Source organism: Hydractinia symbiolongicarpus, chromosome 9 (assembly GCF_029227915.1).
Source record: "Hydractinia symbiolongicarpus strain clone_291-10 chromosome 9, HSymV2.1, whole genome shotgun sequence".
NCBI lineage: Eukaryota > Metazoa > Cnidaria > Hydrozoa > Anthoathecata > Hydractiniidae > Hydractinia > Hydractinia symbiolongicarpus.
Window position 1 is genome coordinate 16,215,252 of NC_079883.1, and position 26,441 is coordinate 16,241,692.

Here is a 26,441-nt window from a genome sequence, read left to right on the forward strand (position 1 = left end):
GTTATAATTGCAAAAGCCATGAACAGACTGAGGCAATTAGTATTAAGGAAGAGGTTGAACAAGATTTAATTAATCATTCTGTTGTAGTAGATTCTAATTCTAGAACAACAATAGCAAAGCTACCATTTATGCAAGATCCAAAATCAAAATTAACACCAAACAAGCACAAAGCAATGAAGGTCTACCAACAACAACTAAAGAAACTTAGCTACAATTCAAAAGACAAAGAAAGTGTTATCAAATCTGAATCAAAATTACAATCCTTGGGTCATGTAGCATTCGTGAAGAATTTAACCGATTAGCAACAAAGAATGTTGGAAGAATCAAACATAAAAAACTACATTCCATGGCGAGCAGTTTGGAAGGGAAGCTCAGTAACAACTCCTTGCAGACTGGTGTTTGATGCATCACAAGCAACTGATTCAGGGTACAGCTTGAACGACTTGCTAGCTAAGGGTAGAAACAACATGAATAAGTTACAGGAAATTCTGATCAGATGGTCAATGTATCCTGTAGCATATCCACACAGACATCCAAAAAATGTACAATTCAGTAAAATTGAGACAGGAAGATTGGTGTTATCAAAGATATATTTGGCCAAGTGACCTGGACATCAGCAAAGTTCCCGAGGAGAAAGTCATCAAAACCTTAATATACGGAGTACGATCGAGTGGAAATCAAGCAGAATTAGGCTTAAGGGAAACAGCTAGAATATCACAATCTCAGTTTCCTAAAGTGTACAAAGTGGTTTGTAACGACATATACGTAGACGATTGTTTATCGGGAGAAAGGACCGATGATTTGGCAAAGAATTGTGCAGATGAATTGGAAATTGTTTTAAATAAAGGAGGATTCACCCTCAAAGGTATAACATTAACGGGTACTAATCCTAGTGAAATGCTAAGTGACGATGGTATTACTATTAGTGTTGCAGATCTGAAATGGCATTCTAAAGACGATGTTTTATCTTTGGATATTGGTGAATTGAACTTCTCAAAAAAATTAATAGGGAGAAAGTTTGTAAATGAAGCATCTTTTAAAATTCCAAAAAAATTAACCTGTCGCCACTGTACTTCTAAAGTTGCAGAAATCTTCGATTTATCTGGAAGGATAACACCATTAGTTGCTTCAATGAAATTAGATCTCCACGAGTTGTGTCAAAGAAAGTTAGAATGGGATGACATTATTCCAGACGATTTGCGTTTGAATTGGATATCTAATTTCAACACAATAGAAGAAATGAGAAATCTCCGATATAATCGAGACTGGAAGTGACATATCGTATAGGTGTGTTAAATGCAGGTCATGTTATAATTGCAAAAGCCATGAACAGACTGAGGCAATTAGTAACATCACCATTGCACCACCCTTCTATATCACGCAAGTTGATTTATCTGGTTCATTTTCTGCCTTTTTTTTTGCAACATCACAAAAGAAGGACAATCAAAGTGTGGATGGCAGTTTTTTGTTGCACTATAACATCAATGATGAGTATAAAAATGATGGAGGATTACAGTTCAGATGCATTTGTTCAAGCCTTCATTCTGTTATCATGTGAGGGTGGGTATCTGAAGAAATTGTTACCTGATAAAGGCAGCCAGCTAGTCAAAAGTTGTTCAACCATGAAATTTAAGTCATCTGTCATGAAATAAAGTCATCTGTGGAGAAAAAATACGGAAATGAGCGATTATCCATTATTCAATGGGAAACTTCAGTAGCACAAATTGCGAACTGTATTAATGATATGCCATTAGCTTTAGGCAATATTGTTTCAGATTTTGAGTCCATGGATCTTATTACGCCCAACCGATTACGACTTGGTAGAAATAACGAAAGAAGTCCGGATGGAGTCTTAACAATTTCACATAATCCTAAGAAATTTATCAAGTTAAACAAGAACATTTTCAATAGTTGGTTTGAAAATTGATTGTTAGTTTATGTACCAAAGTTGATGTACCAACCCAAATGGTTTAAAACAGATTACGATTTACAAAAAGGAGATATTGTTTTATTTCTGAAACAAGATACATATGTCGCATCAAAATATCAATATGAAATGATAAAATCAGTAATAAAAAGCAAGGACGGAAGGATACGAAAAGTCAACGTAACTTATCGAAACTGTAACGAAGGATGCAATAGAGAAACATTTCGATCTGTTAGAGAATTAGTAATGATACATTGTATTTCGGATTTAAATATTATGGAAGATTTAAGCGAAATGTCATCCGTCGCGAAGTCAATTCATAAAAGCGTTTAGTTGGGAATATTCCAATGTCAAAATTTTATCATCCGTTCGGGGAGTGTTGCGTTATTATTTAAAAAGTAAAACTTGTGTTTTTTATGTTTGTTAAATATTACACCATGTTTGTCCATTGTCCCCTATGTCTTCATTCTCGTTCAATGTCTCACTTGTTTTTTTGTCTGTTCTCCATCACTGTGTTCATTTGTAATCACTCTCCCCAATGTATTGTTAATTGTTGTATAGTTTATTATGTGTCATGTCCCAACGCAATCATTTCTTGTAATATATATATTTTTAGTTCAACATGTAAAAAAGTCTTCCTCTCAACCTCCGAGGTATAGCGAGAGTTGCATCAACATCAAGCGTTTTTTACTTATTTTCAAATTCAAATTTAATTATTTAAAATTCTCAATTCAAGTTAGTCTTAACAAGCAAATTTTATTAGGGCATTCAGCACAATATTCTGGCAAGCTGGTGAGTTTTATTCATGTGGCTTTGTTTTTTCATTTTCAACAGGCTTGTCGTTTTTCCTATCAATTATTTATCAATTATTTAAATTTAGTTTCATTGTATTTAGTTTGAACCGTTTTAAAATCATTATTGTTACAAACATATGCCGTATTTTGTGCCCTGACCTGGTTTTTGGTGTTTGGCCGGAAACCCTAACACCAGGCCTGTTATATACATTGATAATATGAAAATCTGCAACCTTTCTGTCCAAACCCATTTTCAGGTCTTCTGGGAAGCTCAACATCGTAATCTGACAGCCTGTAACACCTATTTGATGAAAATATTCCCACGATGTTAGACAGGTGATAGGGTTTTAAACACCGACTAGGGCATGCAGAAATTTTAAGATGTGCAAAACACCCTTAACTGTTATAGCTTTGAAAGAGGTGAATTCTTAAGGGTGTAATATAACAAAGTAGGGTGTACTAGAATACTTCAGTCCTTCATGGAAGATTTTAAAAAAACTCCTAGGGATATTCTAAAATAGAGCTACAAAAGCTTTTAGAGGTGTAATTACTTTACTGATGGAACACCCCAATTAGAGTTCAAGAATACCCCAATTAGAATTCAAGAACAATCTACACACTCTCATTGCACTTACTTGATTTTGACTAGACAATGTTTTTTGTTGTTTTTTTATTTCACAGCATTCATATTCGAAACACAATAGTCTTGCAACATTCTTTAATTACAAAATAATTCTCAGAAAAACTACAGAATGGAAATATTTATTAGACTTATTAGGAATATTAGCTAGAGAATGTGTAAACCTTTATTTCCTAATTTTTGTCAGTCATTAATTTAGATATTTGTAAGGTTAAATTCATCAATTTTAGCTTATGAACTGACTGGTCTTTCAAGAGGGGGGCAGCAAGTAAACAATTGCTCATCTATGTTCAACAAGGCAGTTCAGTTATTGGTGGATTTGGCTTCGCTGCAGGTAAAACTTGGTCAAGTAAAAGCTTGGCATAATTTGTTGGGTACCTCACTTTGCATGCAAAATAAGAATCCAGAAATTTTAAGTTTTACATGCTACAAAAAATACTATATTCTTCTTTTTAGTTGTGTATTAGTGAGTCATGCAGCAATTTGATTTTTTATTCCCTTTTTATTACCACCTATGCTGTAAATTACAGTGTTCCCAATCCAACACCCATTTAAAATTTCTTTGCTGAGCCTTCCTTATATTACATTTTTTATATATAAACAATACCAATTTTAAAAATTTTTCCCAAAGGAATGCCAGAATGTTAAACAATAGCCACACAATTGTTAGGGCATGTTTTATAATTTTAAAATTTACATTTCTAATTATGTTGAAACTACCTGTATTTTTTTAGACAGCATTTGTTACACTAGATGAAGCTATTAAAATCACCAACCGAAGAGTAAATGCTATCGAGCATGGTAATATATTCTCCCTTTTTTAGCTTACTTATCCTTTTCCGGACAACATAAAAACAAAAGCAAGTGCTTCTGACTACCTGCACTTCTTAAATTTTAAATGGTTTTAACTATAAGGTCTCATTCTTTTTCTAATAAAATTAGAAAAATTAAAAAATTGAAAAATTAAACTCACATGACTAAAAATAACTGAGTAGTGAATTTTTAAAAACTTTTTGATAGACTTGAATTTCTGTTTTAATATATGAAATAGAAAACAGAAAAAAATTTTTGAGTTTGTTTGGAGGAAGTTACATTTCTGTGATGGAATACCTTGTTCAAATGTATAATACATCGCACTGTTTTCTTAGTCATCATCCCAAGGATTGAGAGGACGATTGCTTATATCACAAGTGAATTGGATGAAATGGAAAGAGAAGAATTTTATCGGTATGTTGTATACTTATAAAATGTTTACAAAAAGTTGTTAGGCCTTATCAAGGTCCAACATGAACCTTTGCACACCCAATTTTAATTTCACGTTTTCAAATACAATGTTGACATGCTAAACAAGAAGTTGTGCAATGATGTTTAGTGCTGAGAAGTAATAATAATTGACTTAAGCATTTATAACAAGTGTGAGGGTCATTTTAAGTTATAAATGCTGAAAGAGCAGAACTGCTGTGGTAGCAATGCTGATGACCCATTCGGTATTCTAACTTTTCCCGAAAAAATTAACTTTTTATTATAAAGTCAAATTTTTGTTTATTAGTCAAAGGCAGTCTTAAAATTTTATTTTGCGATTTACATTTTTACATTCACAGGCTGAAGAAAATCCAAGAAAAAAAAAAAGCTAATAAAGCCATAAAGGAGGAAGAGTTACGAAAATATCAGCTGGAGCATCCAGGTTAGATTTTCACATACAGCTCACTAGTTGTTATTGTGCCCTTTTGCTCTTTTTGCTTATTGTTGTTGGTGTTGTTTTTTAGTTGACATGGATACAGAACAATCGACTAACATGTTGGACCCTGAGGGAGACGATGAAGATTTATTGTTTAAATAAAATCAATTTTAACACAAAGCATATTTACACCTTTATTAAAGTAGCAAAAAAATTTTGGTTTTGTTGATTTTTGTTTGGAACTTTGGATAATAAAGTTAAAAATTGTAATCACATCTAAGGGTTTTAAGATTATATGCATTCAAAGGGTTTGAGATCTGTACCCAATGTTTTTCATGGCATATCTCTAGGTAATCATCTTTCACTTTGTGTCAGATTAGTACTTGCAGTATCTTTTAACAATAACAAGTGAAACACCCATGTTTTTTTTAACATCAGATAAATTTTTTTTTATTATCTAATTTCTGTAAAATTACTATTCAATTAATTTAGTAAATATGAATTTTGAAAAATAAAAGAGACAATTATCTTTTAGTTATGTGTATTTTGTGCTTTATTCTTATGTTTGAAAGTGCACTTTATTAGCCATAATTTTTCCTGTCATAGAAGATAATATTGCAAAGTAAAATATTCTAATTGATCTGAAAATCTGTGAAATGCTCAAAGTTGTATAACATTGCTTTACCTTTACTTGCATGTTTTGTATTGTACACTGTCTTTGACATCTTTCACCACATATATACTTGCATGACCTAATTGTTTGTAAACGTTCACATGCTATTTACAGCATAACATTTAGTAATTATTGTTTTTTAAATCTCTAATAGAATATCGTAAAAAGTATGTGCGTAAAGGTTCTACTTCTACACAAATAGTTTTCAGGATGTATACATTCTTAATTGTTCATCTATGGAAGTCCTGTTTTCACACCTTCAAGTTTCACGAGGAAAATTTATTTTATTAAATGCTTTTAATGTTTTTTCTTCTTGATTCAACTGGTGTCTGTATGTCACATTTCACTCACCATTGAAGTTTTTAAGTAAATACGTTTAGCAGTCTTGGTGTGAGCATCTCACCTTCAGTATAATTATTTTATGCCATTTGTTTTTGTAAAGCATTTTTATGTTGCCTAGAATTAATGCAGACAAAAAAATGTGTGATTTTTTGCCAGTCAACAGTTTTGTGACATTTTTGTGGATGTAGAATTTTTTGTAATATGTCACTTTTTCTGTATTCTCATTTTTTTTCTCAAGTTTACAATAGGTCACATTTAGATGTTCTATTTTTGCTTAATTTTACAAAGATCTTAAGGTAATTTCTTTGCATTTAACCATATTTTAGCAATATTTTACAGTATAAGCAGAATTCATTTGTTTTTATTTTGCAATTTACATAGAAATCCTGCATTTTGTATATTTAAGCTAAATCTTTAAATGAAATTTTGCATAAATTTTAAAGTGTTTTTTGTTATTGTTTGTGCTAATTTGTGTTCTTAAGGTGATGTGATGGTAAAGTGGATCAATAATTGTTAGCATTGTCATGTTTTGCACTGAGAAAACAAGTTATGTTTTCTATAGCTTTTGCAAAAGAATCTAAGGATCATGGGTGGGATGTTTATTCTTCTGCACAAACCAGCTTCCAAGTTTTTTTTGTTGCAAAAGGTATGTAATATTCTTTATTAGTTATTATTATTATTTATTATTATTTATAAAATATTTATACAGGATAGGTCGTTTCAGGTTATATACATAACTAGTCGATAAAGCCAGTGGAAAAATCCACTGAGGCAGGATAAAAATGAAAAAGAAGCGTTACTTGAATTTTGATGATGTCAGCAACCCATCCACAAAACTAAAATAAAATTAGAACCTTGTTTTCACGTTGCTTCTGTTGTGTAGAGCTTAAAATGCTGACCAAGAAAATGTATATGATCATGTGCTTTTAATGAAGGGTTAATGAACTATAAGGGTTTAAATATTTTGCTGACGTTAGCAATGGCCCGTCAAAACCCAAAAAAATTTATTTAGAAATTTTTATACCTTTTGCCTTCATCGTATAGATCTTGAAATGCTGATCAAGAAAATGTAACGGATTTGGGGACCCAGGTTTGGGAAAATTACCTAAATTAGTCCTAGGTGGTCTTTAGATACCCATGGGGTGAAAAATCATTGACGTCACCACCTCGTTTCCAAGTTATTTGACCTCAAAGTTTTAAATGCACTGTAATAGCTTCATTAATTTAATATACTTTTCTGTGACGTTAATATTATTTTAACGTTAACGTTTGGTAAATAACAGAACAATTTTATGGGGGATGTTTTACAGACTTTATCAAAGAAAATAGTGAAGAATATAATCCACTTTGCAAAAGTCACAGACAGACAGATGGAAGCTTTGTATTATTATATAGATAAAGCCCGTGGAAAAATCCACATGTGCAAATTAAAGACGAAAAAGAAGCGTCATTTAAATTTTGATGACGTCAGCAACCCATCCACAAAAAAAATAAATTAGAACCTTCTTTTCACGTTGCCTCTATTGTGTAGAGCTTAAAGCGCTGATCAAGAAAATATATATGATCATGTACTCTTGATGAACGGTTAATAAGATATAAGGGTTTAAAAATTTCGCTGACAATTTTTTTTTTAGTAATTTGTATACCTTTTACGAAAATATTGTGGTTCAAAAGTTTTTTGATGACTTCATCCACCCCGTCTTACCGAAACGGATTTGGGGAAACCGATTTGGGAAACTTACCCAAATTGGTCCCAGGTGGTCTCTAGTTACCCACGCGGTGAAAAATCATTGACATCACCACCTCGTTTCCAAGTTATTTGACCTCAAAGTTTTAAATGCACTGTAATGGCTTCATTAACTTAATATAAGATATTGACGTTAAAGTAGTGTTATTAACGTTGCGCCGTAACGTCAGAAAATTTAGCATTTGAGACATAACTTTTTCGGCCAATCAAAGAAAAATGAACTTATCCACTTTGCCTGTTACAAACAGACAGACATAGTCTCTGTATTATTAAAAGAGATGTTTACATATATATTTACAAGTGTAAAATAACTGCTTTCCAAATGAGTCCTGTCAAAGAAAGAATAAAATAATAATTTTAAAAGCAAAAATACATGATTAGTATAATACCATATATTTTCCAAACCATACTGGAAACTAGTTAGAAGTTAGAGATAAAAAGTTAAAGAAGTTAAAGAGTTAAAAGCTAAAATTATCTAGTTTTTTTAAAAACATATTCTCGTTATTTTCGTAACGGATGTCTCTGACAAACTATTTTAAATATGTGCACCTTGATAGAAAAAACCACTTTGTGCTTTCTTAGTTTTTACCTTTGGTAACTTTATTGACTGTTTATTATTTCTTGTTCTTTTGGAGTGTGACATCATTTCAAAGTAATTGTCCATAGGCGATGGAAGTTTTGTTGTAATTGATCGTCTGACAATTTTACACGTGTGACATTTGATTGATGTCATGTTCGTAGTGATGATTTCTTGTTGACTTTTGTTCCCAGTGATTATGGTAACAGCACGATCGTGCATTTGATCGAGTTTTGCTATTGACGTTCTCGACAGATTAAGGTTCACAATCCCACAATAGGTAAACACTGGAACAATACTTGTGTAAATCATTTTGTTTGCTTCTACAGTCAAGTTAGGACGTACTTTTGACAGCAGTCGTAATTGGGAACTAAGTTTTTTGTATTTCTAGGTAAAATCTTCGTTTAAATTGTTGAATCAAGATTGACTCCCAAATACTTGTAAGATGTTGTTTGGTTTAGACTGGATCCGTTGAGTATTAAGTTTAGTGGTGCAGCCTTTTAAATACGACCTGTGGTTCCAAATATCATTGTTTCTGTTTTACCTTTTTTGAGGTTTAGAGACAAGTCGTTGTTTCTCACCCAATTATAGATTTTAGGCATGTCAATATTCAACATTTTTTGAATAGATTCAGAATTTTTCCCATGAACGTATGAAACGGTATCGTCAGCGTATTTGAGGATACTACAATGACGTAGGCAGGTGTCGATATCATCCAAGTGAAATAAAAATAACGTTGGTCCAAGAATTGGTCCTTGTGGAACTCCTCTGAAGACTGGATAGTCCCCAGAGAGGTGATCGTCGCAGAATACGCACTGCTTACGGTTAAAGAGATTTTAAAGAGGTTTTCAAACCAAATCAATTCCTTTCCAGTTATTCCGTAAGATGGTAATTTGGATAGAAGGAACGAATGACTAACCGTGTTGAATGCCTTACTTAAATCAATGTAAGTCACCCCTGTTAGGTAGCCATTGACAATGTTTTTACGAATATTATGAAACAAGATGTTACAGGCTAATTCGGTTGATCTGTGCCGGCGGAAACCAAATGGACTGTTTTTCAGCAAATAGTTGTTTTCAATATAGTTTGAGAGTTGGTGATGTACAACGCGTTCAGGTATTTTGGACAGAGATGGTAGTTGATAAAGTCTGATTTTGATTCCGATTTGTGAAGTGGAGTAATTTTCAAAAAGAACTTTTAGAAAAAAAGAGAGATTTTAATCAATCCATTGCTTCCATCTGGGTACGTGAAAAAGTTAATTACTTTAATTGCTGTGATCTGATTAGTTAATTTCGATCCTCTAATTATCTCTTCAAATAATAAATAGCCAAGATGATTACGATCATTGCCCGTCGATGACATCTGTAGCTGTCGAAATGTAGCCTAGAATAAACTCGCTTGTTCATGACATGATAATATTAATATTATTCCTAATATATTCTTAGCATAACTATGACCTGAAAATATACATTGCCTAAGGTTACTGTAAAGGAAACAAATTTTTTTTTTAGGTTTTTTGCAAAAAATTCATGGCATATAGAAAAAAAAAAATTCTCTTTCGAATGACATATTTTGAAAATATTTGGAACATCCCTTTTTTCTAGAAAAAGCCTTTTCAGAGGTTTATATCCTTCACACCTTCGAGAAAATATGTGCAAAATGAATTAAGCATATTTTTTGTAAACATTATGCATGATATGAAACTACCGTAGAAATATATGCGTAATAATATTTTTTAGATAGTTTATTTTTACCATCGATATATAAAAATATATATATAAATGTCGTATAAAAAATCATTAAAAAAATCAGTTAAGGAGTATGCATATAAGTTAAGGAGTATGCATATAAGCTTTCTCTTGTAACCCTGACTTCTGTCTGTTAATAATTCTGAACGTGTGCACACATATTCAGCATAAAGAAAAAGTTCACACTTCCATCAACATTTTCATAACACTTACGAAAATCTTTAAAAACAAATGTCTCGTTAGTAAATTTTTGCATACATGCCTTTATGTTTGTGGTCTCTTTTTCCGAAAGCTTCCTATTGACTCATTAACATTTTCGGTAATGGAAAGCTGAATAAATTATGCACAAAAGGTTCCCGGATTTTTTTGTATAAATTACTGATTAGCGAATTATGACGACAGAAAGAAAAAAATATGCATTTTTTGAATGATTATATATAATTACAAATAATTTCATAACAACGTTGTTATAAAAAAAAAAAACGGGAACCTTTTTGAATTTAATTTATGCTGAATATAATAGTGAAAAACGAGAAGTCTGTGACCACACGTTCGGAAAAAGAAGCCATTTTAAAACGTACAGTGAAAAAAAAATGGTGTGTGTTTAATTCATTATATTTTCTTTTTGGAAAATTAACATCTCACGAAAATAACACCAACAAGAAAGTCTTTCATCAAACATTCAAAAACAAAAAAAAATAAAAAATAAGAAAATATATAAAAGTATTGATAAATTTTAAGGTTTTTTCTGAGACTACTCATCAAGTGATTTTTTTTCTTTACAGTAACCTTAATTGAGTAAAGCCTGCTATAATTTGCTATAGCTTATGGCAAATTCTGTTACGTGTAACGGACCTATTGTTGCTTTGGACAAATAAAGAATTTGAGATTACTTGATATCAATAAAAATAGTAGCCTTGTGGCACAGTGTTTGATTCCGGTGTGGGAGGTTTTGGTTCTTGTTTAGTGTTCTGCATGAGAATAGAATTGATATCTTAGGGGGTTGTCTATTTGAGGACCCTCATGGATAGCAGTACCAATATGAACTGAAGAGGCTATCCAATTTCAATAATAAAGTGAACTTGTAATAAAATTTTGTGCATCATACAGAACCAACAATCGAACTTGGACATTAGGATATTCATAACTTCTAATCCATTTTTCAGTGTATATTCTTATAAAAAAAGTGTGAAAGAAAACATGCTCTTGCTCTGAAAGTTAAGACGGCTAAAAAATCGTTATGTACCTAAATTCATTGCTCTACCAGATACTCTAAACAATATTACATCATGTTCTTAATGTTGCACTTGCCTTTCTTTGGCTTTCTCAGTAGTATTCTCTGGATAAAAGTCCAAACTTTACTTTAATTACTAAAATTTTCCTTGTTTTAAAGATAGCAGATTGGAAATGTATACAATTGTCTGATGCATTTCCAATCAGATCTCTTCGTATGTTTTTATACTCGACAACAACAGTTTTTATTTTACATTTTATAATCAAATTATATTTGAATGCAATAGATTTTTACAAAAGAAGCAACCTTGGTCTAAGAACACAAGAATGGAAGATAAGAAGAACAAATAAGCTTTAAACTAACCTGTGACGAGTAAACATTGGCATGCTTTGTTTCAAATAACGTTTTTCAGGATTTATTTTAAATAAATAAGTACAAAAGATATAAAAAAGAGACAGCCTTCTTCAATTTGGTTTTCTCTTTTCAGTTCATAAACAACTTGTTTCGGTGAGATACGACGCACGCATGCCAAACTGGTGTTAAAAATAAATTATTTAAAACATGGCTATGTACAGCGCTGTAGTATAAATAACAGATAGAATCCCCTCTTTTCTCATTTGGGACCTTATTTTCAATAAATTTTTAACGTAACACCACACTTTGGAGACATTTTGTGAGCTTTAGAAAAGTGACCCGTGATTTTTGTGCCATGGACTCACAAACACATTATAATATAGGATTAGGCAAAGAAATGGAGAATTCAATGTTTAGTTTAGATCACTTAAAGAATCGTGCAAGTGTTTTACACAACCTTACAACATAATATTGATTTGTTTAATCATGTTGCTTCACTTCACTTCATTTATTTTATTTTGTTTACATTTGTGAATTAAGACACACATCAGTTGATGTCTGTAAAGATGATAATCTTGTTTTCTTTTAGAAAAAAAACGAACTTTTTCAAGAATATGATGTAGAGATAATTCCAACATGATTTATCATTTTTTATTTTAAATGAATGGTTTTCCATGGTTTCCTTTCTTGACTGTATGTACATATTGAAATATGATATGAATACGTGTGGTCAAAACTGTGTATCCACTTTGTTTACTCTTTCATTCCAATGTTTTAATAGGTTTGTGCTTAGAAAGCATTTGTTATGATTGTGTAAGGATTGTGACACTGTATACACTACTTAATTCTGAAGTACTTCATTTTCACTATTTTCTTATTCAGGAATTCAGCTCAAGATAAGCAAGGAATAGAAGAAGAACTAAAAGTCTTATTGTCATTGAGTTAGTAGGTATGCAGTTTACTAGAGAAAGGAATTATATTTAGTATGTTTGTACTGCTCTTTTCAGTTTTGCCAGCAAGCTGCAAATTCAATGTGAAAGTGCTCACAAGAACTTATTTAATAACTTTAACATCATAGTTAATGCAAACAAGTAAACCCTTGTAATGTCAGTTTTTTATGTTTTAAGCAGATATTTATACTTAAAGGGTGAAATTACAGAAATACCTTAGACACTATGGGATATTGCAGTATTAAAATTCCTTCAAATATCTATCATTTTTAATAAAAAATGAGTATTGAGGAAATCTGAGAAACGAAAAAACAAAAAGTTTTTCTTATTAAAAAAATTCCATTCAGCCTTTATGAAATTTTATTTTTTAACCCGAGCACATATTATTGCATTATTTTATTCAAGCAGAACTTGAAATACTGTTGTTACAAAATAATTTGCATAATAGCTATACAATGAATAAAGAACGTGCTTAAAAACAAACAAGTATAAGATGGTCGCACATCTTCTTTTTTCCCTGTTTTTTATGAAGCTACTGCAAGCATTATTTCAAAATCAATTTTCATCAAACTTGTTAGAATTAGGCTTTTTACATCCAAGCAAATAAGCTTTCTAAATATTTTGTTTGTTTCTTTTGTTAATAAGTTTTGTTTTTAATAACAAAAGGTCTTGTTTCCAGTGCAGTATTTTTCCCTAAATGATATTTAATATTCCTTCTCTTGCAGGTAAACATTGACAAGAACAATAATGGATAACACAATACATGCTATCTTATTTGTTTGCCTTGTGATGGTAAATATTGTGTCTTTACAGAATGTTTATTAATTTTTGTGTGTCTGTATATAGATCAACGAAATTTAGTGATATCCTTTAAGGAAAGATATCTCTCAACCCTGCTATTCCTAGATATGACATGGTTTGCGATTTTCGACCGTTTCATTATTATAACGGCGTTGTAATGCTTCCACTTCAGGGTTAATTTAACACTTTGATCTTAAATTTACAAGCGTTAAATGGTGATAAGACAACCAGCGTTATAACGCGTTAGTAACGCTTCTCGATTATGTGCCGTTTTTAGCAGCGTTATAACGCTTCCGCACTTCCGAATTCGCTTGAAAAAAATAACTTTGACTTAGTGTTCAACAAGTGTCTAATGATTATTTAAAAAGTCAACCTGAGATCAATAATCTTAGCTATTGTTTTATAATTTATTTTCTTTCCAAGTTTCGAGATTATCGTCAGTATTACGTAACATGTGATTACATTGTTATAAAAAACGTTTATTTACATCAACGTGTAATTGTTCCGTTCATGTGTAAGCTTGTTCTAAAACATAGTAGCTACTAATGTTGTTTTTTTCATTGATAATGTTCTTGTCTAAAGGCCCGTTTGACAAATGTGATTAAAATGTGACCTGAAGCTGGCTTGTTAAATACAAAAAGTATACTAGTTCTCCTGGCTATTCTCAGCCTGATTTGTTCTTATTTTGTTCTGAACACAACCTGAGACTTCACCTCATTTCATATTCAAAGAATTTAGTATTTTGAGAATAATTTATTATGGGCTTTTTCTGCCTCGATCTATTGAATTCTATGCACTTTTTGGCCTTAAAAATAGTGGAACTTTGAGAGCGAAAATGTTTAAGAGACACACAGCTTTGAACTTCCTCACGCTTTAGAATTTTGAAACAAGGAAAAGAATTATTTTTTTTTATTTATACAGAATTATGCGGGATACTGATTGTGTCATAGCGTGGCTGATTTCTAATAAATTATTCATAACTTGAAACAGTGGGCAACGTAAATATAGCGAAAATGACGAGAGTCACAAGAGTTCTAGCTAAACTTTTAAACAATAAATTCACAGGACTTTTATTTCTCAACAATGACAAATTTCGGAATTTAATTATTGTGTTATTTTAAAAATCCATATGCACTTGTTTTGTAAAACTGTTCTCCTTTTTTTGCAACCTTCTCATTTTTTTTTCTTTTACACGAAAGTCCACTCACAATAGCATGCACTGAATGTCGATAATAAGCAGGGGAGTGGAATATCAACAAAGCGAGACTAAATAATTACGATCCCGCGCTGAATATCTGTTTGCACCATTGGAAGGGATGAGATGATAAAAACAATTCTTTTTGTTTAACACAATCAGCAATTTTTCAAATTTTTATTTTTGTCTTTATAGGCGTTCTTACCCGGATAGTGCCACATTAGCCATTTTTAGTGGAAAATTTCATCCTGGAAAAGAAAGTATGATGGAAACTATTTATAATTGATTAAGAAAATATATTCTCGCTGTATTAAGAAAAAAAGAATTAAGCAATACTAAATAACGATTTTTTTCCACGGTATTAATCGTGGGAAACATGTGTCGCTGTTTACAAAATTTGATAGGTGTAAAAAGGACTTTATAAAATCGAAGACCACGAAGTCAATGAGCCATAAAGTCAAATTAAAATCGAAGACCAATCAAATGAATGAACTTGCGAAGAAAAAAAACATGCATGTGCTCGTACCTCATGGTGTGCCATAGTAAGAAAAGAAATTAGTCTCTAAGCTTGATGCATAAGAAATGAAGAAGCATCAACACGAAACATATAGATGTGAGTAACTTTTTTCTAATTTAACGAATTCTGCTAAATAAAAACTGCTCAACAGTGCTAGAATTAGCATGGAAACTAATATATTATAGCTATACTTATAACAACAACGATTAAACTACCATAAATAACGATTAAACTTCCAAAACAAAATTAACAAGAAGGGAAAAACTCTCGGAGTATCATTTTTTAGTATTTTTAGACTCTCTTTAGAACAATTTTTTGAATAATCTAAGCTAAGACTACTTTTTTATGCTTTTATACAAGGAAAGTTATCTCAAAAATTTAGAATTTCATCTAAGTCTGCATTGAGCTGATACTCGTCATGTTCATGTTCAGGTGGTTGCGAGTTTACCGCCGTCAACATGTTAATCAAGTGGTGATTTTGTTCCTTATTTTACTTGTCGAGGCGGTAAACCTGGCAACGTGCTTTTACTTTACTCAGGACATGAAGCCAGTCCTTTGACTGCTCTGATGAGGGGAACACTTTGAAAACCAATTTCTTCACAATATCCATCCTGTCTTTATCAAGTTCTTTAATTGGAGGAGTACGCGGATCTTACCACGTGTTTCCCATCTCCTCAGCAGTAAAAAAAACGTTCAGCAAGCTTATTGCGAATAGGTGGCGGTTTTTCGATTTCAGCGCTAACTGGTGTACATCTTTAGCCACATACCCGTAACCAGCTTCGTTATATCACCAGCAATAACTTCATTGTCCGGCTGCTGCTGTTTTTCTGCAGGTTTTTCTACGGAAGTCTTTCTCCACTCTTCCATATTCTGCAACTTCCCAAGAATTGTGTTTAATTGTCTAAAACGAGAAAAAAATATCAGTTGTTTTTTTCAGAAAACCGTCATAGTCGGTTCTTTTAATGTGTAGATAGGAACTTACTCCTGTACTTTTCTTTGAAAGCTTCCTGTTTTTTTCTAAATTCTCCAATTTTTTACAACAGCAACATTTCTTCTGAAATTATAGTCACAACTAAAACAGTTATTTAATACTAATTTGTGTTTTTGTGTAAGTAGCCAATTTTGTTTCAAAACATCTTATTTAAAAAGATTTGTGATTACACAATAAATGCTTACAGTATCACATCCAACATTTTTTTGTTTTATTTGCTCTTGTGGTGTGGATGTAGCCTAAAATGACATTTACGCTGATAAATTCCATCCGAATTTTATTGCAGGCGATTATTGAGTGCACTAAATACTCACGCTGTGTAATGTTGTTTTAATATTTTTAATTTCCACAGGTCTCGTTGATTTAGCCTAAAAAATGATTCTTATTTTTAGATATTATTCATTTTTCCTTATAAAACATAAAATCTATTGCATTCATAAAATGTACTCACATTGTTTGCACTTATGGTATTAATTTTTGGAGTAGCCTAAAAATAATTCATTTACACGTAAATACCAAAAATTTAATTTGAGAAAAATGTTTTGGTGGAATAAAAAATATTTAAAGGGCTCACGTCATCCAAAGGCTGCCACAGATTTTGCCATTTATTTTTGGATAGTTCTTGGCTCTTTTTGAACTGCTTATAGGCACTTTGTACATTAAAGTCTAAAGATGAACACGGAGTGACTATTTTTTAAGTAGAAATAATAACGTTCATATTGGCTGTTGGCTGACACTTTTTCACAAGAAAGTAAACAAACAGCGTAATAGCCGAAATTATAAAGTACTAAATTATAAATACGAAATATAAAGTACCATAGTAGGAAGCCAGCCTTCAGTTCTCTTTTGCGACGGTTAGCGCGAAGTTAGCTAATAATATCTGACGTTCGAAAATCCTTTTTTGTGCATATTTCACAACACAGACAATTACGCAATTTGTTAAAAACAATGGTGTCTGTTAAAAACAAAATAATCAAAATGATTTTTTTCAAGTCCAGTTCGGTTCCTTTAAACAACTTGCTTTTAAGAATAATCATGCAACGATTTTCATTAATCAACTTCTGTGCATTACCACAGAAAACTTTAAAACAAAAAACCTGTGGAATCAGCATCGTTTCCTTCTGCGTCCTTTTTTTCTGTCGATTTTTTTACTGCGCCTTGTGTTTCAGATGCGCTTTGTTTTTTTGATATATTATTTTCTAAAAAATGGTGATGTGTCAAAATATTAAAGTTATTAATTATTCACACATTTTTTTAAAAGACCAACCTGCCATATCTTTTCGCTTCAGCGATTTCTGTTTATTAATATTGTCATGTTCTGAAAAAGGAAGACATAGAAAATTTTGTTTTATTTAGAAAAAGGTTTGCAATTTAAAAAAATAAAAATAAAAAATACTCAGCTTCAAGAAATAAGACAGTTACAGACCTTTTGCTGTTTCTTCATTATCATGGACTTTGAGAAGACATATTTTTTTTAGATGATTATGTTTGCCCCATGGCATTAAATTTTCCTGACCTTCTACTAAATGGTCCCCTTTATCTAACTTCACTTCACAAGCCCATTGCCTGTCTTTTGTTTCTCGTTTTCCCAACCATAATATCTACCACGCGGTTATCCATTTCGTTTTTGAATTGGTTCAAAAAATTTACGGGTTCTATATAATAATTGAATGATGAGCCATTATAGACTTTATTACGATTTTTTGAAGTTAAAAATGAAGTGTTATTATATTAACTCAAACTTATAATTAAGTTAAAACTCTCAAAATATTCACAATTATTACAATTAGCTAATAATAAACTGGCACAACAGCCTAGATACAAGGTATAAAATAGTAACAATATCAATTTAGTGTACCAAAAGGCTAAAAGTACTGAACTTTTATGCCGCTGAGGCGCGCCATAAAGCAAATTACTTGTATTAATTTTAGAATGTTCTAAATTTAGCGCTTGTTTTAATTGGTAATTACATTTAATCAACATTTTATGTTGAACCATTATTACTAATTTTAGTAACAAATGAAGCTGTTTTGAAGAATTCGAATATCTTCATCATAGAATAGAAATTTAAAAATCTGCATCTTTTGGTGTCAATATTTTTTGTTATAAATTAAGTCAAAAGTTCTTTAAATTAAACCCAAGTTAAAAAATTATAATATTAGCCACATAAAATATTGTGGAAACAATTCCTAAAAGTATTTAGGTTAACGGTGCAACTAAATCCTCTGTGCCCGGACGGCAAAACTGATGTATTTCTTTGTAGAGAGTCTTTTCTCTCTTTATTTAATCCTTTTGGTGGAACCACAGATGGAAAACCATTGATGCAGACACCCGGTTTTAAATGTACGAAGCTGATTTCCAGTGCACGAGCTAACTGGCGTAAATATACAACACCCGGATTGTTTATATCGAACCTAAAATGTTGATACAAGGATATGTTCGGAATCTTTACAAACATAGCGCTGAAAAAGGTATTCCAATCAAACACCGGAACAATGACTTCGCCGTTCGGGAGACCTACAAGCTGCGACATGTTTGTACCGATATTTGTTGACTATCAACAGCACTTGCAACATCAAAGACTGAAGAAACCGCTTCTGAAAATTCTGCTTAATTTTACCAAAGCATCTGTCCGGCGAAAATTTTGTGTGACCTGCAAGCATAAAATCGTAATTAATTTTGTCGTGCAATTTTGTGATAACTCTCCAACATAAGTACCTCATAAAAATGTTGTTTTTATTTTGCCCGCCGCAGTTATCTGCATTTAAAATTAGTTCTTTTTCTCTGTAACCATAGTTTTCCAAGTAATGGTGGATATAACTGATAACAGCGTTTGCCCCTTTTTTCGCAGTCAACTATTTCGTCGATGACGTATGTCACTTGCCGATTTACAACTTCATTATTTACCCCCGAAAAGATGGCATTTACGAGGGACTTTAAAGAATATGGCTCCAGGTTGTTCTGGGTTATTGGGATATTGCACCATTTGAGCAAAGTCGAATGAGTACGAACATAGAATGTTTTGGCTATTTGCAGTTCTTTGCCAGATTCCTGTGTGAATGGATGAATTCTTTACGGAATTAGTAGCAAGAAGTATTTTATCGTTGTAACTACTCCTCTGTTCCATCGCATCAGTCAGATGTTGCTGCTGCTGCACAACGGCTTCCTTTTTTGTAACTTCATCATCATTACTGCTTTTTATTATCAAATTGCTTTTTTTTGACACGTGAAGCATAAGTCAGTTTGTGGTTTTTGTGTTATTATGCATGGTTCAAACTCATTCCAGTACTTACAAAATAATTTGTAGGATATCACCATGTTGTCCTCACAAGCGTCTTTGTATGCGCGGTATACAAACGCCATTGTGTGATGCGAAGGTAAGAGTGTTACTTGCTCATTCCGCTGACCTGCTACACATCCAGGAAGAGATAGGCCATACACTGATGCGTGGTTTTGAATGTACTGCCGAAAATAATTGATATGCGAAATATCCGTAGTGTTATGTGGATTTCGGTGTTTGTTGCCGTGTTCCCGAGGTGACACACCGAACTGATCGAAATGAAATTTGATGACCTTAGCGGGATTGTCCTATGGCATACAAATGGCAAATTGTTTTTCTGCAAACCATCTTTCCGCTGTGCATAATTCTAGTTTTGGCTTTTATTCGTTCACTGGGGAAAGCTCTTAAAGTTGACAATGCTTCCATTACAACCAGATCTAACACAAGCTTGCTTAGTTCAACGCAATGACTAGCGATGTCCAAAAATTCAATTTTTGAAAATTGGTTGGAACAGGCTGTGGCGTTTGGTCCAAGCTGACAACCGCAGGAGTTTTGGGAAAAAAGTATATTGATTCCAATCCCCTAAAATAATACAACGCGTTTATGATAAGTCTGCAGCTGCTGTTATTATTCGTTCTATTTTTCGGTATAATCTGAGGCTCGCGCAAATTAATTCTTAAAAACAAAAAGGTGTAAACAAAGTAAAACAAACTAAGAACAAGTCAGGCTTAAAAAGGATAGTCTTAGATAAGATTTTCTGGTTTTTATAAAACATGTATCTAACTAAAACGGAAAAATGTTTGGATCTATAGAGATATTCTTACAATAAATTGTCGTTGCATTGACCAACCGCAAATTCATCTGCAAGAGTGTAGTTTTCCGCCATTGTTGAATCACTAATGAGCCTTAATTTTCAAAGCGCGTTTCTATTTACTAATTTCAAGCGTTATAACTGTCAGCGTTAACTGTCAGCATTTTAACGTTACCGTTTGAGAAAGCAAGCAGACCGAATATTAATACTGAAACTATTCTTTCAACTAAGTAACTAACAAACAAAAACTAAAATTTATTCTAAATTTACAATCTGCATGCTAATCAACTTGGTCCAGAGAAATAACAAAGCTAAAAGAAAGAAAATATATATTAATAAATATTTAGGATTAAAATATCATCAAAAAAAGCTTTTAAGTATAGGGCGTTATAACGCCTGCAAAACACTATAATGATTTGCGATCATTGTGAAGAAGCGTTTTAATGAGTTATAACGGTTAGAAGCAGCTTTCAATTGTAGGGGCGTTATAACGTCTGCATAACGCTTCAACAATCCATGGTCGCCGTGAAGAAACGTTATAATGCGTTATAACGGTTAGACGTTATGGCTATGGAACATCTGATTGAGCAGTGTTCGAAAGTTTTCTATGTTCAAAATTTCAAGAAATGCATAACGCCGCTATTAACACGTTATAACGCTGCTATTGAAGAGCCAATCTGTTTAAAGAAGCAAGAGAAATTTTAACACCGTTACATTTTTTACAGCAATAAACCTCAGCGTTATAACGCATATTTTAACGCCGTTGATATGTCAAATAAACTTAAAACCCGAACGGTTGATAATCACAAACCATGTCACAGATGATGTTTTACTAAATGACCATATCGAAATTTATATTGGTTAAAAAATGTTCATTATATCAAATTAAACACCAGTTTTGCAGACAAAATTAAAAATTGGAAACAAAAAGCAAATAAAAAGAAATAAAAATGAAAATAAGAAATGAAAAATGCAATAAAAAACCTCCTCCATTTTACAGCAGTAGTAGTTTTTATCTTATTTTTTTCTAGTGTGTCCATGCTAAAACAACTGTTTATGTACAGTTAATGGACTATTACAATGGTGCCTCTAAAGATTATAAAGGCGATTGTTGCGATAACCCTGGATGGTTGTGTTTATTAAAATGTGATAACTGGTTTAAAATTTGCTTGACTACACTTCCTGTTAGTAATGAAAAGAAGTGTATTTATTCCATGAAAACCAAAATTTTGGGTAATGATAAATTTGATTTTCCACGATATGGGGAACTCATTGGTAAAAGAGTGAAAAATCCCATTAAGTTTACCTACGATGGATCTTTTGTAAGTTTCTTTATTCCTTATTTTTATTCTGCTGGTTACCGTATTTGTATTTTTCATGCATATTAATTTTTTAACAGCAAAAAACCTATTGTTTAAGAAGAGGGCTTAATTTTTTTAACTGAAAAATACTTTAACAAAAAATAAATATTTGATATGAAACCGACGTGTAAAATAAAAAGACAAAGATACAATTTTAAGGAACCAAATTAAAATAAATTTCTAATAAATGAAATCTTCCCTGGGGTGACAGCAAACAAGAATATCAAGAAGATAAGAAAGTCTACTTTAAGGGTACTCATTTTTATGAGCATGAATTTTCACGAATTTGGACCAATTTTGTAGATTAAGGATCACAAAATATTTTTCAAAATAAAAAAGTGCAAAGGATTATCCACACAAATAAATGCCTATGCAATGTGATTATCTCTGTCCCTCAAAATTAAGTAATGCCCATTGCACAATTGCGGTAAAGTCACATTAAAAGTCACATAAATTGCATGGATTTTATTTAGCACAAAACTTGTTTTATATTAACTCTTACCATTTGCAAAGGTAAAAACAACCCTTTTCTCGCATGTTGATTTTACATTTTGATTTTAATATACCCATACTCTCAGAACATATGTTTTTCATTGTAATTTTTTATAACAACGATGTGTAGAAGATCAAAACTATGTTTTCTGAGGGTCTCTGTCCTCTGTTTTTATTGCTGTTTTTTTATATATAAAAGGGTGGTTTTGGAATGCAAGTGGAAGTTTGGGATGATGATGGGAACAATATATGGGGTATTGGAAGGGAAGATGATTTGGTTGATAAGTACATACAGAATGTGAAAATAACACCAACCAAGGATGATATTACACCTGTCTCCAAACGAATATATGGTAGAAGATCAAGTCTTCGTCTTCTGGTTAGGTAAGTATATCAGCTTGCACAACAGTTGCACATTAGTTGTACAACATGTGCGCAACAGTCACTGTAACAACTTTTTTGGAAACAACAATTATGGACTATTGAAAATTAAGATTTACCTCCCACATAAAATAAATTAATCAGAATCAACTCAAGCTTTTGTTCTAATCTTTTAGGCCTGTTTTAATTTGTTAGGAAGATATTCGTCATTATAGTTATATTTTTTTAGCTAGGAATGAAGCTTCATGCAATTCGACATCTTTTGTGTCACATGTAACTAAATTCCTTCTAGGGTAGGCTTCTGATGTCAACTCCCTGATGATTATTTCGCTGACTTGTGGTCCAGTGTTTAATATATATGAAGCGGTTTTATATATACCAAGCAGTTTTGTTCTTTAAAATTTGTAGCAGGTACTCTGAAGATGAGTTTGTAACAGGGACTGAGGATGAGTAATAACTAGTTTTGCTACTTCTCTCACAAAAATGTCGTGAGGTTTCAGTTTCAGTAAAAAAGTCTGCAAAAGTTTAGAACCTATATAGCCATCTCTTTTATTAAGAATGCAGTAAATATCTTCCTTCTGTGGCCAGACTATTGTGACCGTTGATTATCACAACCGCGTAAGTGAACACACAAAGGACGGGTGTGGCATGGAAAACAAATAAAAAGAAAGTGATATAAAAAAGAAAGAAAGAAGAAGCAACAAGTATGCTGTTCATCGTCAATATGAAAAGAACGCAACATGCCCTGTGATAATGGTTGAAAATTGTGCAAATGCGCAGAGGTTCTGGCAGGTTGTATGGCAAGCAGAAAATAGCATGCATAGTCAAAAGCAAGCAGAGTAATAGAGAAACCCTAGTTGCGCAATGTTAAAGAAAAGTGCGCACTTATACCAGAATTTGCGCAGGGCCTATGCTTAAATGCAAAGACTAGCTGGACTGAGATTAGGAATCTGGTGAAAGGTGTTCATCCTATATTACAACTCGTTTTGGAAGAGTATTGACTCTGTTAATGAGTTCACACAGCTCATTGTTTCTTACCTCTTCTTCTACCAAGTTTTGTTTAATGAGTTTTACTGCAACATATTTAAGGTGCCTTTTTGCCATCCTGGAAAAAATTACCACGTAATGCAGCTTTTGACGAAGTAGCATGTTGTAAACACAAGAAAATGTGGCTTTTACCAATTTTCAATATAGTATAAACATGACAAGATGAACTTTTTTTATAGTGGGAGGTAAGCTTTAATTTTCAGTAAATTATATTTTTTTAGTGCAATTTGTGAAACTAATTGGTACAACACTGATTGTAATACATATTGTCTGTCACAAGATAATGACAAAGGACACTTTAAATGTGATCCAGCTACTGGAAGTAAAATTTGTTTCACAGGTTGGATTGGTAACAGCTGTAATCAAGGTAGAGATTAGTTTGTTACCTAAATAACTTTCATCTGGTTCGTAACTAGTGTAAATAACATTAAACTCAAACATGATAGTGAATAAGATTTCAATGGAATAACATTGGTCTAATAGTTATGACATTATTTTGCAGTGTAAAAGTATTTTCCCTAAATTAAAGCAATTTTGGTCATTGCAGAATGGTCTAACTAATTCTGCAATTTTCCTGGAATTATAATTAATTTCTTTTACTCTTGTTGTGTTATAGCAATATGTAGTAGTAATTGTGATCGAGGAAACTGCACACACCCAGGACAATGCAAGTAAGTTGCTAAACATGCTAAGACTGACATAAAAGTGCTTTTGTACCTGTCCAACATTTTTTATAAATATGGTGTTTAAAAGGTTTTTTTCTGAAACAGGTATAATACTACTGGGGTCCTCATGGCAAACTTTGTCTATAATAAGAATGTTTGCTTAAAGTAAACATAATTCCAAGAACTACCGTTCTTAAATCTCTAAATTAAAAGAGAGAAAATAGGTTAAAAAATTGACACTTCGGTAGTGATATTGATCATAATTTGGTTGATGTATTTTTGATACTAGAAAAAAGACAATATAAAAAGCTGCAAACTGGAACCTTATGTTGAGTTATTTTACTGTTTGGTTCTGACTCCTTCAACCAAATAATTGTCTTAAATCATTAAACATACTTTTCACTTTATATAGAGATCATAACATTGGTCTTTTTAGCTGTCTTCCTGGTTGGAAGGATAAATATGACAATCCAAAATCCTGCAGTGTTTGTGTTAAAAAGAGAGGTTGCAGTAAGTATTGGCTCTTCTTTCTTCTCATTTTTTCCATTACTAACTCATTCTTGCAATAAGAATTTAGTGTTTGGTTTGAGTTTAGTGATTCCCAATAGTCAGGTCTAGTTCACTTTTAAAAATGTTGTGCAATTAAGGCCATGTTATTTAAGTTTCAAGGTTTTAAGGGAAATAGCATTTAAATGCAAATTTTCTTTTACTTGACATTTTTATCTGCAATATTTTAACCTAAGTGACATTCTGTGTGCTTTTGAGACAGTTCAATTTGAGGTCTCAAATTATTATCCTAAATTTATTAAAAAACTGAGCATGTTACTGACACATCACAGTATTTCAATATCAGAGATATTTAATTGAGACATACAAAATATGTCCTATCAAAAGTACAATAATGAGTAAAAACAATTGCTGTAGGGTCCTTTTAGACCAATCTAGTGTAATTAGCATAAAATAATTTTGTATAGCTACCGCTCTTAAGTTTTAGAATTTAAGCATTTTAAAAAGAGATATAAGTTTTGAGAGAAAAGGTTGGTGTCCATGCTAAGAAATGGCCTGTTTTCGTATTTTCAAACCACACAGTGATTCGGTTTGACCTGACACATTTTCACATTCCTTTACTTTATAAAAATAACGTCCATGCAACACATTGCACTACTGTAACTGAGTCTGTCATTTTTCTTCAATTGAAATCAAAATAGTAACGAATGATATTCAACCACTAGTTAAATGACCCGTAAAAAATCCACTTGACCAATGAGGCAAACAGTTACAGATAAAGTAAGCAATGACCTGTCCATTTGTAAAAGAAATTTAGAAATTCATTAACTTGTTACCTACTAGATATTAGGGTATAAAGGATTTTTAATGATGTTATCCAGCTGTTGATAACATAATGGGTGAGCGGTCCAGATTTGTAAGATTGGCTAAATTGTGTAGAGCTTGACTAAAATAATGTATAAGATTACATGTTTTGGCAAACAGTTAGGGGATCCCAAAGTACTTTTACAAGTTGGACTTACCTGAAAGATTTTTATGAAAAATTCTTAGTGACAATTCATGTAGATATTGTTTTTTAAATTTTTGTTTTTCTTGCCACCAGTTACATCATATTTATGTACCAATCAAATTAATGACTTTCATTCGCTATAATTAATGACTTTTATAGCCAAAAACAATTAATTTGCCTTGGCAACAAAGTTAAAAAAATTCAACATATTTTTCAAATCGATCTCTGTACACTGATTTTTGATTTTTTTAAAAAATAATTCAACATGATATTACTAGCTGTTTAAGCAATAAAACAAACAAAAAATAATTTATTAGCAGCAGATGCGTGCATGATTTCTTTTATTTCAAATTGAAAAGAATTTATTTCAACAAACAGGTTGTAAAAATTACTGTTCTATAACCTGTCGACCTGGGTGGGGTATGATGCTCAAATGAGTATTGCCAATCTTGTTCCCAAGAGTTGTTATACATAAAAAGAAATATCTAACAATCCTTGAGGACGAGGTTGCCTAAGTTACTTAGTAGATGATATATATTTTCAAAAATATTAAAAAAATCAATAGAACAAAACACTACTTTAATTCATCCCACGATACAGAAGAGACAGAAATTATTGTCTCAGCTTCAAATTTAGAGTATGCTAACCTTCGTCCCCAGGCCTGTTGGTTTTGAACTGCTTTGTACCTCCATGATAAGACCTTTCGAAAGCATACAATAA

General features: G+C 32.0%; 2 protein-coding genes across 6 annotated transcripts in view; both read left to right on the forward strand.

Moving 5' to 3' along the window:
• The window catches only part of LOC130656132 (V-type proton ATPase subunit D-like), a 30,802-nt gene extending 25,229 nt beyond the window's left edge, over positions 1–5,573 (forward strand). Inside the window, exons 6-10 of the mRNA XM_057458957.1 lie at positions 3,592–3,695; positions 4,096–4,162; positions 4,510–4,588; positions 4,963–5,045; positions 5,128–5,573. Coding sequence (XP_057314940.1) covers positions 3,592–3,695; positions 4,096–4,162; positions 4,510–4,588; positions 4,963–5,045; positions 5,128–5,201 — 407 coding nt within the window. The 3' untranslated portion in view covers positions 5,202–5,573. The remainder of the gene's footprint in view (positions 1–3,591; positions 3,696–4,095; positions 4,163–4,509; positions 4,589–4,962; positions 5,046–5,127) is intronic.
• A 966-nt stretch (positions 5,574–6,539) lies between these two features.
• Positions 6,540–26,441, forward strand: part of LOC130656130 (fibropellin-1-like) — a 39,990-nt gene continuing 20,088 nt past the window's right edge. For 3 of the 5 annotated variants that reach the window (XM_057458954.1, XM_057458955.1, XM_057458956.1), the window contains exons 1-7: positions 12,423–12,663; positions 13,390–13,456; positions 21,291–21,581; positions 22,312–22,496; positions 23,762–23,907; positions 24,157–24,211; positions 24,642–24,715. In XM_057458954.1, coding sequence (XP_057314937.1) covers positions 13,412–13,456; positions 21,291–21,581; positions 22,312–22,496; positions 23,762–23,907; positions 24,157–24,211; positions 24,642–24,715 — 796 coding nt within the window. In that variant the 5' untranslated portion in view covers positions 12,423–12,663; positions 13,390–13,411. The other 2 variants (XM_057458952.1, XM_057458953.1) reach the window with 2 other exon arrangements.